Source organism: Thermobia domestica, chromosome 18 (assembly GCF_964235325.1).
Source record: "Thermobia domestica chromosome 18, izTheDome1.hap1.1, whole genome shotgun sequence".
Classification (NCBI taxonomy): domain Eukaryota; kingdom Metazoa; phylum Arthropoda; class Insecta; order Zygentoma; family Lepismatidae; genus Thermobia; species Thermobia domestica.
Genome location: NC_137471.1, coordinates 44,051,591 through 44,069,606, shown reverse-complemented (window position 1 = coordinate 44,069,606; position 18,016 = coordinate 44,051,591). Strand labels below are relative to the sequence as shown.

General features: G+C 33.8%; 1 protein-coding gene across 2 annotated transcripts; it reads left to right on the top strand.

Annotated features, from left to right (window-relative positions):
• Positions 1 to 2,542: 2,542 nt before the first annotated feature.
• Positions 2,543 to 15,144, top strand: LOC145675717 (uncharacterized). 2 transcript variants are annotated; one of them, XM_081746339.1, is made up of 2 exons: positions 2,543 to 2,773; positions 10,975 to 15,144. In XM_081746339.1, exons 1-2 carry the CDS (start codon positions 2,586 to 2,588, stop codon positions 11,828 to 11,830), a joined length of 1,044 nt encoding a protein of 347 aa, XP_081602465.1. In that variant the 5' UTR covers positions 2,543 to 2,585; the 3' UTR covers positions 11,831 to 15,144. The 2 variants fall into 2 exon arrangements, with proteins under 2 accessions (XP_081602465.1, XP_081602466.1); XM_081746340.1 differs by lacking the exon at positions 2,543 to 2,773 and adding an exon at positions 2,831 to 3,353.
• Positions 15,145 to 18,016: the final 2,872 nt, after the last annotated feature.

Genomic DNA, 18,016 nt, shown 5'->3' with positions numbered 1-18,016 from the left:
CTTCAATGTGTTGGTTTTCCGGCACGTAGTGCGTCTTTGAATGTTTTGTCACCGTCCTTAAACTTGTTAAACCACCACTTGCACGACACCCATCACCAAAGGCCTGGCATATCTTCCGCCCCGTTGCAGCAGAATTTGACACCAATTTGAACTCGCACAGCATACACGCCCTTATGACGCTCTGTGAAAGTCCCATGTTCACTCTGTCCTTACCCAAGTTCACGGTGTAACTGTACTGCCACAACCAGGTAGTATGTTGGATATACCCACACCAACAACTGACCTTCGTCTTTTCTCCATTCGCATTCAAATGAAACCTTTGAGTTTTAAATTTCACAGTTAGGCCAGTTAGGCTAAAGGAGATGGTGATGATGAGAAATGAATGATTAAGAAAGTGGGAAGAAACGGGAGAACCCCGAGGAAACCCCCACACACGGTGCTTGTCTACCATAAATTTCACTTAGCGCGAGCTGGGATCGAACCAGAGGCCCCATGCACCAGAGGTGAGCACTCTATCACTGTTCCACTGCGGCCCCTCCATTTGCATTCAACTCACGGTGCGAGGGCCAATGGAACACAGACCATCACAAAAAGCGACAGAACTTTCTTGGTTACCTTTATAGCTTTTTCGAATTGTTATGTATTTGTTTAGTATTTTTCTATTACAACACTAATATTACTTTACGTTAAAATCTGAAGGACATTTCACAATAGGTCCCAACACATGTATGATGTATGTAACAAAGTTACATCTTCTTCAACTATGTATTTCATATGTGGAAAATCTTGAGATTTTTGGTTTCAGTATAACAGAGTATTTTATTTTCGAAATAAATAAGCTTCAACAAAAGAATCGGTTTCAGAATTTAATTTTTAAAAATATCATAAATATTTAGTATAAATAAAACGTAACATTGCATAATGTATCGGTTTGTGTTTCGATTAAATGATAGAATGATTTTTTATACATCTCACTTTGTAACTTTTGAATACGCCTCGGAATTGGTTTCAAGCTCGTATGTTTACACAAATTCCAGTAAAAGTTATAAAAAGGAGAAAAATGACAAATAGTTTAAACTTTTTAAAATATATATACTTTAACCTAAGATTTGTTCCAATTCCTAATATAAAGTAATTAGACTTGGGAGGAAGTTGCCCCGGGCGCAATATTTCGTAGATTTGGCCCTTTCCTGCACAACGCCCCATAAAAAGTTTCAATAGGGGAAATACAGTAGACCTTGTTCTCTAAGTGGAAATATAATTGTATTTTTTTTTTTTTTTTTTTTTTTAGATAGACTTAGGTACTATTTTAATGACATGCTTAGTTTATTACATATAGCTTTGATACTTCTCGGATATATTAGTGGTGTGCCAAAGTTTATTTTAAGATAGTTTGAGCTTGTCTGACAACAGTGTTTCCAGCCACAGAAAATTTTAATTCCTGAAATCATGACAATTGCTATTGAAACTCGTATTCTCAAAACCTACTTGTTTTTCTAGCCTTGCTCATACATATATTCATCATTGCTGACGCGCCTGCTGTCTTCGAATGTACTCCACAATATGGTACAGGCTCATCAGCTTTATTGTGCTATGACTAGGGATGGGCAAAACCGGTTTTTATAAACACCGAAAACCGGTTTCTATAAAAACCGAAAACCGACATTTCGGTTTTCTCCAAAACAGGTTCGGTTTTTCACCGAAAACGGTTTCGGGTTTTTCCAAAACCGGTTCAAGCGTCTCCAAAACCGGTTCGGGTTTCTCCAAAACCGGTTCGATTTCACCGAAACTGGTTTCGGTGAAAACTTTTCGAAAACACAAAACTATTTCTGTGGAAATGAATTCGGTTTCCGGAGAACAACGAAACACCATTCTGGTCAGAAATAGAACAAATTTTGAAAAAAAAGGAATCGGTTTTGAAGAAAACCGAAACCGGTTTCGGCGAAAAACCGGTTTTTGTGCCCACCACTAGGTATGACAGGGTTTATTTAGCATCCGTGTTTTTAGCGGCCACCTATCACAGATTGGTTTGTGTTTTTCCACTAGTTTTTACGCCATACGTTTGGAAGCCGTACGGAAATCGTAAAAGAATTGTAAATTTTCAACAAATACTTCTGATAGTCCTTAGAATTTTATCTATGCCTATAGAGATATTTTTATTTGGCCCACTGTAAGTCTTTCAGAGGACAATAAGAATAAAATTAAGTGAATTATACGCATATTTTTTCAACAATTATTTCGTGTGGTGCGCCAAAAGTAAAGCTGCACGTTTTAAATTTCCTATATCACAAGTAATCACCCGTAAAATGCATCGCTTCTACGGTGTAAATCAATAGTTAATGCGCCGGTAGAAATTAATACCTTCGTCTTCTTGCACTCACCTACTTTTCTCGTAAATTAAATTATGTTTATAGGACAGTCTATTATAAAATTTCACCGTTTTATTTCTATCTTTCAATAACTTAGATCATTATTGTGTTGAAGAAATCACAGTTATATGAGAAATGTTATGCTTTCTAACGGAAAACTTCAGGCTGTGTACTTGGCATCACTGTCTTTACAGATATGTGGCGAAGGATTGAACTATGGCTTCTTCGTCCGATTTGGAATTCAATGTTGTTTTCGTAAAGTGTGAACCTGCTTTTGAATTAGATTCTGGCTGCAGTAGTGATTTACAAATTTCAGGAAATGACGTCGCTAATGAGACATACGAGACATACTCTAGTAACTGCGAACTAGAAACAGTAAAAAATAATTCAGTTGGGCCAGAAAGGTAATGTTTTTAAGTTTATTAGGTGCAGATTGAGGAAACTATCACAGGGTTTCGGAAACTTTACGAATAAAATACAGTATTTCACGAAAAATAGTAACGTACAAGAAATACCTTTTTAAATTTTAATTAGGATTTATTTAGTAGTTGTGTTCGAAATTGATACCGTACAGATGATGACATGTAGAGCAAACACAAATTATATATACATACACTTCTTATTTCCTATACAAATAATCTCCCTATTAATACTGTTCGGTAATGAATGTTTTATTACCACTTTCGGTAAGATTTTACTTCAACTAGGTCAGTGACTAGAACCGGTTCTTATATGTTCAGTGACTTGCTGGAACTGTTTGTAACTTTGGTGCGATGTTTATTTACAATTGTGAGATGAATGTGTTGTATTTCCTGCTTTTACCAGTAGGTGTCTGCCTTTGATGTACAGTCATATGGTTTGCTGCTGTGATGTCAGCTGTTCTTAGCTCCATGTAGTCGGAATGTGTCAGAGTATTAGAATTATGCATTGGTTATCAAATTTGTTAAAGTCGTACTTCAGTTTGTGTTTCATGGAGACTATAAGGTTAGGAGATGAGATTGAAAAGCCGTTTAATAGGTTGGATGCTAGGAGTTTGATTTTTTTTTTTTTTTAAATAAGTTGGTATTAGATTCAAGCATTGTCTAGTTTGATTGAGTTAGATAAGAGAAAACCTGTAGTGGTTGTGGTCGAAAGCGGAAGCTATTTCCGACCTGTGACAAGAGTGCACGTTTATTAGTTTTTCTTGTTTGATATGACAAGAATTATAAAACGAAATTTAGTGTGAATTCATGCTTAATAAATTCTTGTTACATTTTTCATGGTATTTCATAGTGCAGGTGTGGTTTGTAACTTTGTGAGTCATATTTTCAATTTTTACGACATGCTGGATCTTAGCGGTAAGTGATTTGTAATTTTAATTGATATTATATTTATTGATTTGTTTTACGTTTCTACATTTTTTTTTAAAGTTACGAAATGTATTTTGATAGTGTTTATTTTATGCAGCTAATTTTAGGTGAGTTTGGGGCAACAGCTCCCGTGTAAATTCGAAAATAAGTTTTTTTTTTTTTTTTTTTTTTTTTACATATTTTTCTTTCTGTAATTTTTAGCTCAGAATTAAATATCGTAATTAAAGATTAGGTTAGTTTGGGCTAGGTTAGGTTTCATTTCGTTTAAAGTATGCCAGGTTTGTCTATGGTTTTTTAATGATAATTTTGCATAACTTGCGAATTATGGTTGTTTAGGAACTGATTTATCTGAACCGGTTTCTGAAGCAATTCGGGAAGCATTTCCCAATGATGTTCCTATTCTCCGGAGTAGTCTCCTCCCTCCCCCTGCACAAAATTGAAACCTCTTCAGAAACTATCCTAATATTAAAACAATATTCAAACAACACTCTGAATCTAAATCCTACATCGTGACTCTCATTACCGTGAACGTTATACTTTGGCCCTTTTTTTTAATTTTCAAGATTCTCATTCTAACATCTAAGATTAGGGAGACAATTAAATGCATTTCTCCTTGTTACAATGCAATCCTTTGGTTTTCTTTTTAAAGTAGTGAAAACTCGGTGTGATCAAGAATTAGTGATGGGCAAATTCCCGGGAATTTATGTACAATTAAAGAAAATTGCATTATATTACTATATTATGATTTCAAAGTTAAATTCGTTTTTTTTTTTTTTTTATCACAGTATATTATTACTGTTGTCTCCAGAGGATTCTTTATAATGTATATTCTGAACTTATTTTATTACAATTGTATTATATTTAGAGAGTACGCATAAATGTATATTTACTTACAATATGTTCAGTGCAAGTAAATATGTGCGAAAAAATGGTATAATAAGTCCAATTACTTTTACACCCCTAAACAGTTTAAATTTATATCGAAGTGGATTTTCTAAACTTGACTCTACGAGTAATATTATAAACATATTAAATATTTCAATGTTGAAACAAATTAGGTTGGGTAACTGCTAGGACACACACATGTCTTATCAGTTTATCGACATTTGTGCATACACATTTATGTTCACAATATTTGCAAGTTATTGACTTATCTTTATAATTTTGCACGTAACATTGGCACACACAACCTTTTTTCCTACCTGTTTCTCGAAATTTCATTTTGTTAATTCACAAATGAGAGAAGTCCGAGTTACTTCTTCAGAAATTAGAGATAGTAGACAGACCGACGTCTATTACTAACGGTGATCGCGGTTGTATTAATAGTAATTCATCTCTATTTCTATATTACTTTACAAACTAGTTCCTTTTCATCTTTTGTAAATTAGTATTTTGCTACTTTTTAGTGCAAATGAAAATGGAACTTAGAAAATCATTATATTAGTTATATAAAGTACAGTCAACGAATTTTAATTTTTTTAGCCTTCAAATTATTTAAAACTTAGAAGTAAATCATTATAAATGAAAATAAAGTAATTAGTCATGTGGTTCTTATAATTTGGAAGATAACGGAAAGAAATGGAAATAAATTCCTTCCCCGGAATGTATATGCCAGGGAAAAGAAAACGGGAATATTCCCACTTTTTATTTACCTTCCCACCGGGAATATTCCTACTGCCTATCACTACCAACAATGATGATTGTAGTTCCAATTTTCTGATGCCATGCAAGATTTTTCATGATTTGGGTAACTTTACCCCATTTGTTAAAATGACTAATTAATACACGAAAGTATTATCGTAACACTGTATTTTTAAGAAACAGAATAGGAGAACAGAGTATTATAAACACATTGGTGGTATTATGAATGTTTTTATTTAATTTCAATCGAACGAGAAATATCGTCTGATGAAAATATTTGTATTTTACTTAGATGAATATGAAACATCTGTAAAAGAACACTACAAATTTCTGAATATTTAACTTAAAATACCTATTTTACAATCAGAGGCGTGAAATCATCTTGTTCAATTTAGCGGCAAACAAAATAACGTTCAATAAAAATTTTTCTAAGTGGATGAATACTTAACATCAAAAAATAAGAGTACCATACTCTTCATTACGATACAGTACTTTATCGGTACCATATTGCTCAGTTTTAGCAAGAAAATTCTTGCAATTCAGCCACTGTTCAATATCCTCTTTTAGAAGCTAGAGGGAGTTAATCTTCCTTATTACATCACAACATTTGTACACCATTTCATCTTTAGTATTGGATCATTCCCAACAGAAAATATGGGCCAATTTTACCTCAAAAATTGAGCCAATGTTACCCCACGCAATAAAAGGCTTAATAGTTTGTGCATAATTGAACAAACATTTAAGGCGTTAGTTTAACAGTATTCGCCAATGAACATGTTTTTATATTCTACTTACGCATTCAGGATACGTTATTTTAATGCAATGAACAAAAGTTGTGGAACTTGAAAAATGATAAACGTGTACTTGCTAGCATTTTGCTTCGCATGTTCTGGAAACAAATCTCTAGCGCCAATATTCATGTGTTCTCAATGTTGTATTACTTCGATCCACAACTTTTCCTACTGATAGAAACCATAATAACCAAGTAGAAAGAAATCTTTCTCTTCCTTTGGGCCAAAATATACACAGTTTACGGTACTTTAAATTAATTGAATCATTCTTCTACTCCATCTATCAAACAAAAAGTCAATTTGTGCTTGTTTTTTGTTTTCCTGTTCCATTCTTTGAGTAATAACTATTTCTAGATTCTGTTGCATGTTGTCCTCAACATTTCCTGTATCCATTGACTTGGAAGTATACCTCCTCACTTTGTTTTTTCACACAGATATTATTCCGCCAATTGGTTATACGATTTCTTAGGGTAAACATCAAATTGTCTTTTTCCAGAGAGTTCATGGTCCGCACATACATAGAATTACTAGAATTCTGCTGTGACGTCCTGCTTTCCACTCTTTCAGCCTGTTGATTGTTTCTTTCGTCCTTTAATATCTTGCTTCCAAACACGATTGACCTATAAACAAAATACTGCATATATTTGGTTCTGAATTAGTGTGAGGACTCATCTTCTTTAACAGACTTACATGAAATGGAATCCAGTCTAATCATATTCGAATTTCTTCCTGTTCGGTAGGTATTTGTACATTATCCGATGTCAATATGTTTTGCCCTGGTGAATGTTGCCTAACCTCATTACCGCAAAATGTATTAAATCGACAAGCTAAGGCAAAATACGAATGGTGAAGGAAAGTATATACCAATTGTTTATGAGCATCTTTTTCGTATTGCTTTTGGGAAAAACCTGATTTTATTTAATTACATTTTTCACTTACAAGTTTCAGCAAATACATTTTCAAAAACAAAATAAAATGTATAATACACCACACTAAATATTCTTACTGTAGTACTTTAAATTAAATTCTGTTATGGTGCAATTATTAATGAAATTATGCATTGTGAATGTAAACAAAAAATTAAGGCTTTTTCAGAAAAAGTCTTAAGAACTCGACCCCAAATTGAACTGTCAGTTGTTGATATTTTTATGGATGGATTATGTCATATATTGGGATTACAGAAGTTCCGGTTAATGAAATATAAACCAAGCCCAATAAATCGTATTTTGGAAGGTTGTAAAAAATACCAAGAGTTATCTGCACTGGGTGGATCTTTTCCATACAAATGAGTTACGATGACAGGTTAGTGATGTAAAGTTTATTTGAAATGTAAATAAAATCACGTCAGTCGTTTAGTTCGAAAAAACCTCACCTATTAGATTAAACTACCCTTTACAAATTCTTTAAGAACAAATGAATTACGTTATGTTGCCAGATTGTTAATTATATATGTGTGAAAAAGTTACATCTTTAAGTCTTACGTTTCACCATAATGCGTTTTAGGCTAGTAGAAATTAATAGTTAACAAAGTGTAAATATTTGGCGAAATGAAACTACGGAACATGGAGAAAAGCAGATGTTGCCACCACAAATTCACTTGTTCCGTAATCGAACCATAGGTCTGGTATTAGTGAACACAACCAGTGAACTACTGTCTATTATGTGTGAAATACGAATAATATGCCGGAGTTGCTTTTGAAAGACCGAAAGAACTCACCTCGAAAGTAAGTGCCTCCCCTGTGATTTTTTCAGGACAACTTCTTTATGCCATATTGTTAGATTATTAATAAAATACTAATTTACGAGATATGAACATAATCGTCTGGGTCATTTTATGAGAAATTCGATCATAACTCATTCCGTCCATACAATCAACTTAGTGGAGTTGTTTTGGGTGGAAATGAATTAATTCCATCACTTCAGCTTGAAATATTTATTTGTAATATAGAAACAAAATCGGCCAAGCTATGTTTGAGAAAGTTACCGGTGAAGAAATCACTCCCCAAGGTTAAACTACCCCTAGTGTACTTTTTTGCGAAAAAAAAAAAAAAAAGTTACGTGAAATCGACAGCTTGTTAACAAAATATTTATTTATTGAATATGAAGAAAATTCCTTGACTAGTTTCTGAGGAAATCGCTGAAAACTTATTATTCTCTGAATAAATATTCCTTGCAGAAGTTTTCAGTTGATCGTAGTTACTTTGGGGAACCTTCAAAGAAATAACCCAAAAAAGTAAATTTGTACTTCTGAATTTGCTAGAAAGACACTTATGTTGGATTATAGGGCTGCTAATGAAATACAGATGCATTATCTATAAATAAAATCCCGCCAAATCCTTTTCTACAGAAGTGCTGATTTTGATTTTCACCTTTATATTGGCTACCCTAATTTTGGGGGTTAGGAAGAAAATTGGAAACTCCCGGATGATAGCCTCGAGACGAGTGAACATATTTACTTAAAAGTAAACGGATAGAGAAACTGATATTTAAAAATTACTTTTTCGACATGTAGGGACCATGAAACAAATTTGTTGAAATCTCGAATGCGAATCTTTCACGATTAGCATAATTTTTCATCGTCCGTCGAAAAGGAAAAAATGTAGACGAAGTGTTTTGAGTAAGGAGACACAATTGTAAAGTTTAACATTGATCCGTAATTAAAATACTTTTCCTCGTTTGTAGTCACTCGATTTAGCGTATCTTTTTCTCAATCAACTCAAATCGCTCCGTTTACAAGAAAAAAAGTATGAATGTATATATGTAGAAATAATGAACTAAAGTATATCTCAATATTTTAAAAGCTGAACTAAAGTATGTCAATCCTTTCTTTTTATAGAATATCGTGATTTTCTTTAATTACATTTTCCACTTAATAAGTTACGGATAATCAAACAAAAGAAAATTTAAAATGTAATTTTGTTAAGCTACATAATTGCAATATTCACGTTACAAAGTAAAACAATTATTGGAAAACACTTCTCTGTTTTGAAGTCTTTGTCTTAGGGTGTATATCGTTCGATTGTTACGAACTTAATCCACCACGTTGAAAATGTTCTACGGCCTCGCTTATTTCACCTTACCGAGGAAGAACTTGGAGGTTTCTGATGTAGAGGATTCTTAAAAAATCATGAAAAAGTGTTAAATTGTAAAATTCGCAAGATCCTGCACCCAGATTTGGCAATTGTTAACATAAAAAAAAATCACACAGGAGCATCCATTAGAAATGTCACTTAGAACTTATTCTAAGCAAAAGTAGAGCCCGTCATACTCTCTAAATCATTGTTCTAGAATATTGTTGGACCACAAAATACCTACAATTCTCAGAAATATGAAACATTATCTTCCGTTAACAAAATATTCTAGTTGCATCAAGGTCGGAGACAAGCAATCCAAGCTAAACGTAGTGGTCTGCCTCACAAAACAAACGGAATCGGACAATTTTGTAGCAGAATTGAATTTTTCTTTTAGTGGCAGGGATGTAATTAATTTAAAATGCGTAAAGGCTATTTTATCATAAAATATGAGCACTATTTTTTCATTGAATAAGAAACTAATTTGTCTTCTACGAGATTTAGCTTAAAATACATCATTAGGCCATAACTAATACATTGAGAAAACAATCGAATCACGTATAACGAATCACATATATATTCGTATAGAGATTCACATTTATAAGTTTCGTAACTTTATGTTTTTGTTTATTCATGTTTATTTAGAATACAATTTAGAGAGGTACAATACATCATAAAATTACTTACGCGGTACGTAAACTTCAATGAAAAGAAAGAATATTACAATTGCCTTTAGTTGCTTTTCTGAAAGAATTACTGTATTAAAAGACCAAATTTAAAGGAGGATATAAAGAAAAGTAACTCGCTTCATACGCAGCAACATGTTCTGATAAGCCTATAAAGCCATATGGGAGCTTCAAGCTTTAGTTTACTTTAAGCTCTACTATATTCCAAGACAAGGAAACATTGTATCTTGAAGTTGTAATACTGACATTGTAGATAATTATAATCGTGTTTGGTTTGGTCTCCAACCATTTTGGAAGGAAATATTCATTATCCTTTTTATGCAAGAAATGGTTCGAGTTTAAGTCATGTTATCAGAAAGAAACAGGATTGTTTCAAATATACTTTTTCTTTCACTCTTTTGACTTCGAGGAGTTAATCGAATTAACAGCAAAACTATTAAACAAATCGTGTAAAAAGCATATGCAATCATTGTAGTCGATTTCGGTTATGATATTGCTCCTATATCACGCCTTCTTTTTTAGTCTTCGTAAACTAAGACTAAATTATATAGCCTAAATTTTGTTAGAATTGCCATTTTTTTTCTGTATTGTAGCTATATATGATTTACGTTGTATAGGCACAAAATTCGTATAGGAACAAGGTAATTTTAGGCACGAAATACGTATACGAACAAGGTAATTTTAGACATGAAATTCGTATACGAACAAGGTAACTTTATTATTCCATTTGTACCCTCTATGTAAGAGTAATGCAAAAAATAATTAGGCAGTCCTAAAGTCAATTTGTAATGATCTAGGATTATTTTTGAGCTAGTCTGGATGGAGTCTGGTTGTTTGGTAATATAAATGTATAAGAATAAATAACAGTTCAGCAGTTTTCAAATTGGGACAATTTACAACTCTCTCACTGGACGATTTCCAATATAGAATTTAGAATCTTATTGCAATTTCACAAGATGTATTTTGCATTCGAAATTTCTTCCTTAACGTTTGAATTAGCGTAATTGGATTTGTCTCTAGAATTTAGTTCATCTTTAGGTAATACTCAATCTTCTTACAAATTTCAGAATAAGTAATTCATCTCCCGTGCAATATGAAGGAAAGTTTAGTGAAACATCTAATCTCAGCATGGATGCTAGTAGTCTTACTGGAAGAATCCCATACTACTTCCAACAGGATAACAAAACGATCATCAGTAAAGGTTTTGAACCTGTATCTGTCGACATATTAGCACGATCGCATGGTGGCCAGAAGTATATTAAAGATTTCTCTCAAGAATCGTGTGTGATACCGGAAAAATTACCTCATAACTTAGAGAAACCATATATCTGCCAGTCCTGTGGGAAGGCTTTCTATCGAAGATCACATATGAAAACCCACATATTAACTCATACATTAGAGAAGCCACATACTTGCCATGATTGCGGAAAAAGTTTTACTGTAAAATCAACTTTAATAAATCATATGTTAACTCATACATTACAGAAACCTCATGCGTGCTGGAAGTGTGGGAAGGCTTTTCGTCAAGTTTCAACTTTGCAGAAACATGTGTTAACTCACACATTAGAGAAACCATACAGTTGTCAGAATTGTAATAAATCTTTTTCGCAAAAATCAAATTTAACAACACATATGCTAACACATACATTAGATAAACCGCACATGTGTCAGCAGTGTGGAAAATCTTTCTCTCTAAAATCATCTTTGAAAAGGCACGGATTAACTCATACATTAGAGAAATCACTGATTTGTGAGAAGTGTGGAAAATCTTTTGCTCGAAAACCAAATTTATCATTACACATGTTAACCCATACTTTAGAGAAACCACATACCTGTAGAGAGTGTGGAAAGAGCTTTTCTCTAAAACGTAATCTGCAGAGACACGCAGTCACTCATACTTTGAAAAACACACAGAATTGCTAGTGTTGCGAGAAATATTTCTCTACACCTAGCACGAAGATAACGTTAATTAATACCCTCACAAGAATAAATCTTAAAAAGGTTGGAAAGCTTGAGTTGAGTTTGAGTTCAACGTCCTGTTCAGCAACGAGTCTCTGTGAGACGTGGACCTACTGATTAACACGGAATCTGAACCACATGAGCTCCCACCGGGAATCGCTTACAATAAACCAGGTCGTTGCCCATTTTACCCATTAATTAAAGAACCTAAATTTCTCAGGTGCTAGTGAAACTTTCCTCGATAAACTTATTTGAAATCTAATATATTATCAAGTGTAGTGTAAGAGCTACGGAGTTGCCATTTGTGTGGGAAGGCTTTTGCCCAATAAGGAAATTATGGTATTCACGAATTTAGTCATACCGATTAATAATTTTAACGGAATAGAAAAATATTTTTTTAAAGGGTGAAGTTAATGTGCACATAAGATATTCGTCAGAAGAATCGCATTCCTCGGAGTTTGGAATGGATTTTTAAAAGTAAATAGGCACGGTCAATCGGAAGCTTCCCAAGTTTCTCAAATTATTCTAAAGTTAGATTTGTAGTTCCATATCTTTCAAGAAAACTATTCCCTTAAAAGAAAAACGAATTGCCTAAGAGCAATTTGACCGTAGAGATTAACTGACTACGCACCTACTAGTCCATAACTTCGTTCTTTCATGAGTATGTCAAGACTTTAAAAAAAAAAGTACATTCTCCCTCTGCATATTTTAGCCATTCTACTTAAGCCCGGTTGCTCCCACAAATTTAATGTTGTACTCAGTCGTTTTAATAGGTATATGCTTTTTTAAACCTTACACGATTGCTACGATCATGACAATGCATTTGAGGGACTCGGAAAAACATTTTTGAAAAATAGTTTTGGGGTTTTCATTGTTCATTTTTGTAAAATATTAACTCATAAGTACGGTAATTAATATATTTGCAAGAAATCTAACACTTTTTCTTTAAAAAAAGTTACGGTGGTCTGCCATAGTTTTAAGGGTCACTCAGCAAAAGTTCGTAATTGCTAGTTGATATGACTGTTAAAAGATATCCTGAAAAATTCTTTTTTTATTCATATTGTGGTAGGTGAATGAAAAGTCATAAAGTATGTTGAATTATTTTATTACGAATAAAGTAATAAGTTTACATAAAATATGTATCAGTTTCTCTTAAATTATTTCCTTTGGCTTGCAGTGAAATTATTCTAACGTTGATTTCACGATTAAAAGCACTTGCAAAAGTTTTTATTCGGGTCCTTCAACTGCGGCGTCGTCTCAATTTTGGAAATGGTTTCGAAACCTTTTTTAGCAGTTTTGATTTGTACAATAGCCAGAAGTTTCATAATGTTATATCCAGAGAGTATGACTATGTACACGGACAAATATTTTGTCGGACAAAAACCAGGAAAAGTCGGGGAGAAATTTCTCATTTGAAAATCGTCGATTAAAATGCTTTGCACGGACCTGCTCGAGATGTTATTTCCTAAGGTCACGAATAGTCGTTCGTCTGTGAATTAATCATGTGTTATGTTTTGCACGTCTTGGTTTTTGACGTCGAAGAACGTTCCGATCCTTGCTGGTCTTCTGTCGGTCTCACATTCCTACTTTTATACCTCTCATACCACTTGCAATCAGTTTTGCATGTCACCACCCATCGCTCTAGATGGAGTTTAGCATTTCTTTAATTTCCTTCGCAATGTTTTTCACCTTACAACAATAAAAAATTTGATGCATTGCTCGAAATCGATGAAGCGGGGGAAACATGTCTACCGCATCCTCACTGTTCTGACTGGAAGAAAACTGACATGTTACAACCTGTTCAAATGTGACATTAGATATCCCAGAGGTTCACGCAACTGATCTTAATAGTTGAAATGGATAAAACGCCGACAGTTAGCACTGTAACTATATTCACCGTACTTTCTGACCAAGCCTCATGTGGGCAAAAATACGTTCATTTGTAAGATTTTAAGTTTGGAATTCAAGTGTCTGCAACATTGAACAGTAAAGTTATCAGATCTAAAACGTATTAAGCAGTTTGACACGACATGGCATTACTAAATCAAATCGTAGAATGAGTTGCAGCGAATCAGATCTAACGCCATTTAATAGCTTGCAATTGAAGCTGGTAAGTTAGCAAAACGCCTTGACTTTAATCAGACGTAAGATATTGAACATGAAAATGTGCAAAATTTCCGCAAAATTCCTACATTTTATAATTTCAGAGTGAGAAACCATTTGAAGAAAGCTCGACGTGTGGGTGCCGCATAATCTGAGCGAAAACAATTTATTCGATCGAATTTTGTATCTGATAATGTCGACTGAAACATAACGAACTCATACCATCTCTCAAGCGTTGATCACGTGCGATGAAAAATGGATAACCTATGGCAATTATATACGAAACCAGGTCATGGTCGAACTGAAAAGAAACTCCACAGTTTGTAGTAAATCCCAAAGTGATGTCCATATGAGATGAAAAGGTCATCATCCATCACGAACTACTGTTGTTGTGTAGAATAAAAGACTGAAGTCTATAGTGTCGACTACTAGCGCTAGCATATTTCAGGACTTAAAAGAAAGATCGGAACTGGTCAACAGGTACCGTATCGTATACAACACCAGAACTTAGATATCTTAATCGAACTTGCGCGAAAACTTGGCTGGGAAATTCGAATACATCCACTGTATAACCCAGACGCAGCATTGCCAGACTATTATTTATGTCGGTCTCGGTGAACTTTTCTGATTTGCATTAAGTTAATTTCAAATGAAGCCGATAGAGAAATCTGTCATTTCTATTTACTCGAAAGCAGCAGTAAGTTCTACAGCGACAGGACTATGGAACTGCCAGAAAAATTTTATAATCAAATAAAGTGGTGTATATTTGGTTTTATTATGATATGTTTAAAAGACAATAGATGTCTTCTCAATATTGATCTCCAAATTTTAATACATTTTAGATAACCTGATATTACTTCTCCTAAATCCGAACTTATGTTTTTACACCACACTGCCATATTTGTTAATGTTAGGTTTATTGATTAATAAATATGGATTTAATGTGTCTTTCCATCAGTATTTTTTTTATATAATAAGGGACTCTAAAGTTCAATGCGAAAGAGTACTCCAGTTTTCATTCAAACTAAGCACTTTCTTTAGAAATTGTTATTATGCACGGTAATTATAATGGGAAGAACATAAATATTTCTTCGTTCATTTCCACAAATGTTACGATTTTGTAATTTCAAAATGTATAACAAGAAACTAATAAACTACTGTGTTTGTGAAGCAGACATTGGAAAATGATTTAATGTTTCGACTTCGAGGACAATAGTTTGTTAATTGCATTTAGCGGTCCTTTAAGCATTAGGATTATTTGAGAAGTGGACCCAAAACTCAACGTGGTATCTGAATCACATGAATAGTTAGAATCAGATCCTGGTCTCTCGCTCTCGAGAGGATAGTAAAGTATTGAAGATACTTAATATCCTGTTTTCAGCCGTGGCATTTTACATCTACAATTCTTTAAATTTTGTTTATTAATCGAATTTGATACCGGTTATTCAAGTAAATGTTCTTAGTCTCTCGGTAGGTTCGGAGTAACAAAAGAAATGTAGAATAAACTATGATCTATTCCAGAATTTGAACTCACGAACACGTTATTAAGCTATAACGAAACTAATCAACTATTGTGTATGATACTTCAGACTCCTTTTAAGTAAAGTAACTGTTTCAAACTAAATTTATGATCCACAGTCAGATATGACTGAATTTTGGGCGAACAATTGGAAATTACCTCTTACAGTTTATAATCCTGTCTTGCGCACATGTCACACTTTCTTTTACGTCACAATATGTGATGTAAAGTAGGTTAAATCTGCGAAATGTTGGGGATTTCTATGATGGTTAATAATGGAAAAGGGACAGTAGAATTGCAATAATAATTACTTTAATGTAATTTGCCCAAAAAATTAACTAATCATCTCTTCATAGCACCTTAGTGGCTCGTCTAGGCTCAATGAATTGATCTTAACCATCTAAGAGCTTCTGTGGAAACTCAAGGAACAGATTAGTGCAGGTGAGTGGTTAACGTTGGATTTCTAACCAGAAAATTCAGGTTCGAATCCGGCAATATTTTATATCCGGCACTTTTTAATTTGGTTCAGTTTCTGTCCATACACTATGATAATAGTTTCTCCTGTAAGGATAGAAAGAGATATTGGAATGACGAGGACTTGCAGTAGTACCGTGAATCGAGACAAAGATTTACAAATTTATTTCCCTCAATTGTTTTACATTTGGTAGCTTGAGTTTATTTAAACTCTTTCAAACTCAGGTAGTTTTAAGTCTGTTTTATTATATCTATAGAAATACATATAGAAATAATACATTATACTCACATCGAGTTATAATGTCTTTGATATGCGGCACTCATTGTACAACACGCTCCAAATAGGAGATCAGTCTTAAAGTGCAAAACGTTTTTAATTTCACAGTAAAAACCTGTTCCAATCCTGCATAGGCTTACGAACTGTTGAAAAGTTATATGTAAGTTGGGTTGCATCTACCCAGTCAATTGTGATGGTAGCAGAAGTACTGGACCCGACTTAATGGAGTTATAACAGTCGGTTTCAACTACTTTTGTCGGTTACTGTGCAACTAGCAGAATGCTTGTTCTTTGCACGCGAAGAATATGTATGGAAAGGGCCTGAAAACCATATACTGCATTTTGTATTTTCCAATACTTCCCAATGCAAATTTATTTCACTGAAATTACGACTTCTGTCGGAAAAGTATCCGAATTCTTTGTTTTCGAGAAAAGTACATGCCGTAGGTTGGCCAAATTTTGCGTCATGGAATAGGAGTATGTTTTTAGCCTACAGAGAACGTCATTTTCAGTTGCACGCAGGTCATTTCATGTCAAGTTGACTAATGGTCTCCACTTCATGATCTCCGATTTTATTTTTTCAAATTTTGTGCAAATGTTACCTGACAACAACAATGAAGAATGGTCAAGTTAGAGTTGAAGATCTATATTGGTTGTGGTAGGTGTTTTCAAAATGGCTCCTGTCTCAGCAACAATGAATAGTAAACTTCTTCCATTTTAAAGTGCTTACCATTTTGAACCGGAAGCTCTGAGAACCTTCAAAATTTGTTTTCTGGGGAAACTTTTAAAGTAGATGAAGATCAGGTGGTCGCAAATTCCCTTGGGGTTCAGAATTTGTACAATAAATTAACAAATTTTGCTAAAAAGTGCGTGCGCGTTTAATATGTGCCATATTTAGATCCTCATCGAGTTGTATGAAGTCGTCAGTAGATTAATATTTGAAAGAAACAAACCATAACATATTTACTTGAGAATAGATTAAACATTTAGCGTTTAGCGCGTATGGTTTAAGAAATATATGGCCATAGAAATGGGTAAAAATGAAAGTACGCGAAAAATTGACCATGTTACCCAGAAGTGGTCATGTTGCCAACCTTGCACCAACTTGTAACCACAGCCAATGCAAAGAGTATGTCTTGATATAATTAGAAATGAATTTTGGTGTTGGTGCCTTGTTGTGTTTTTGGTTTACAGCCAATTTTACTACAGTGCCCGAGAATTACCTTGGGAGTGACGTAGACACCGCTATTGGTCAAATGCAGTCCCACTGGTTAAAGCAGGCGCTTCATTCAATTCAACGTCCAATCCCAGGAAAGAGAAAATGGGCGAACACAAATACCAACTTAAAGCGGTGTTCTCTACAACAGGAAAGCGAAAGGAAATGAACTAAAATGGGATATTCGTTTCTGACAAATATACTTGTCGTCTTTGTATAACGAGTTCGAGAAGACGAAAATGCTATATTTTCTGCTTTCCAATTTTATTACTCATGAAGAATATGATTATTTTATATTTGGATTTTATATTACATGTCGAAAATAATTTTAAATGATAGCCACTTAGTCTTTATTCTGTTCTAACAACATTCAAATTTCAACATGCTGCAAACTTTCGTGTTGAAGATAGACACAAATATGCAGTGGACGAAATGAAAAGGGAAGTCCAAAGTTTATTTTAAAGAAACCCCCAGGTTTTTACCTATCACGGTCCTTGAATTAGATGATGATATGTGAACGTATTTCTTGTGCGCGGAAACAGTGCATGGGGGTTAGTGAATG

Bases quoted from the DNA above. Each gene is read 5' to 3' on its own strand.
- LOC145675717 (XM_081746339.1), top strand. From the start codon at position 2,586: ATGGCTTCTTCGTCCGATTTGGAATTCAATGTTGTTTTCGTAAAGTGT. The intron at 2,774-10,974 runs GTAATGTTTTTA...TACAAATTTCAG, and splicing joins AATTCAGTTGGGCCAGAAAG to AATAAGTAATTCATCTCCCG.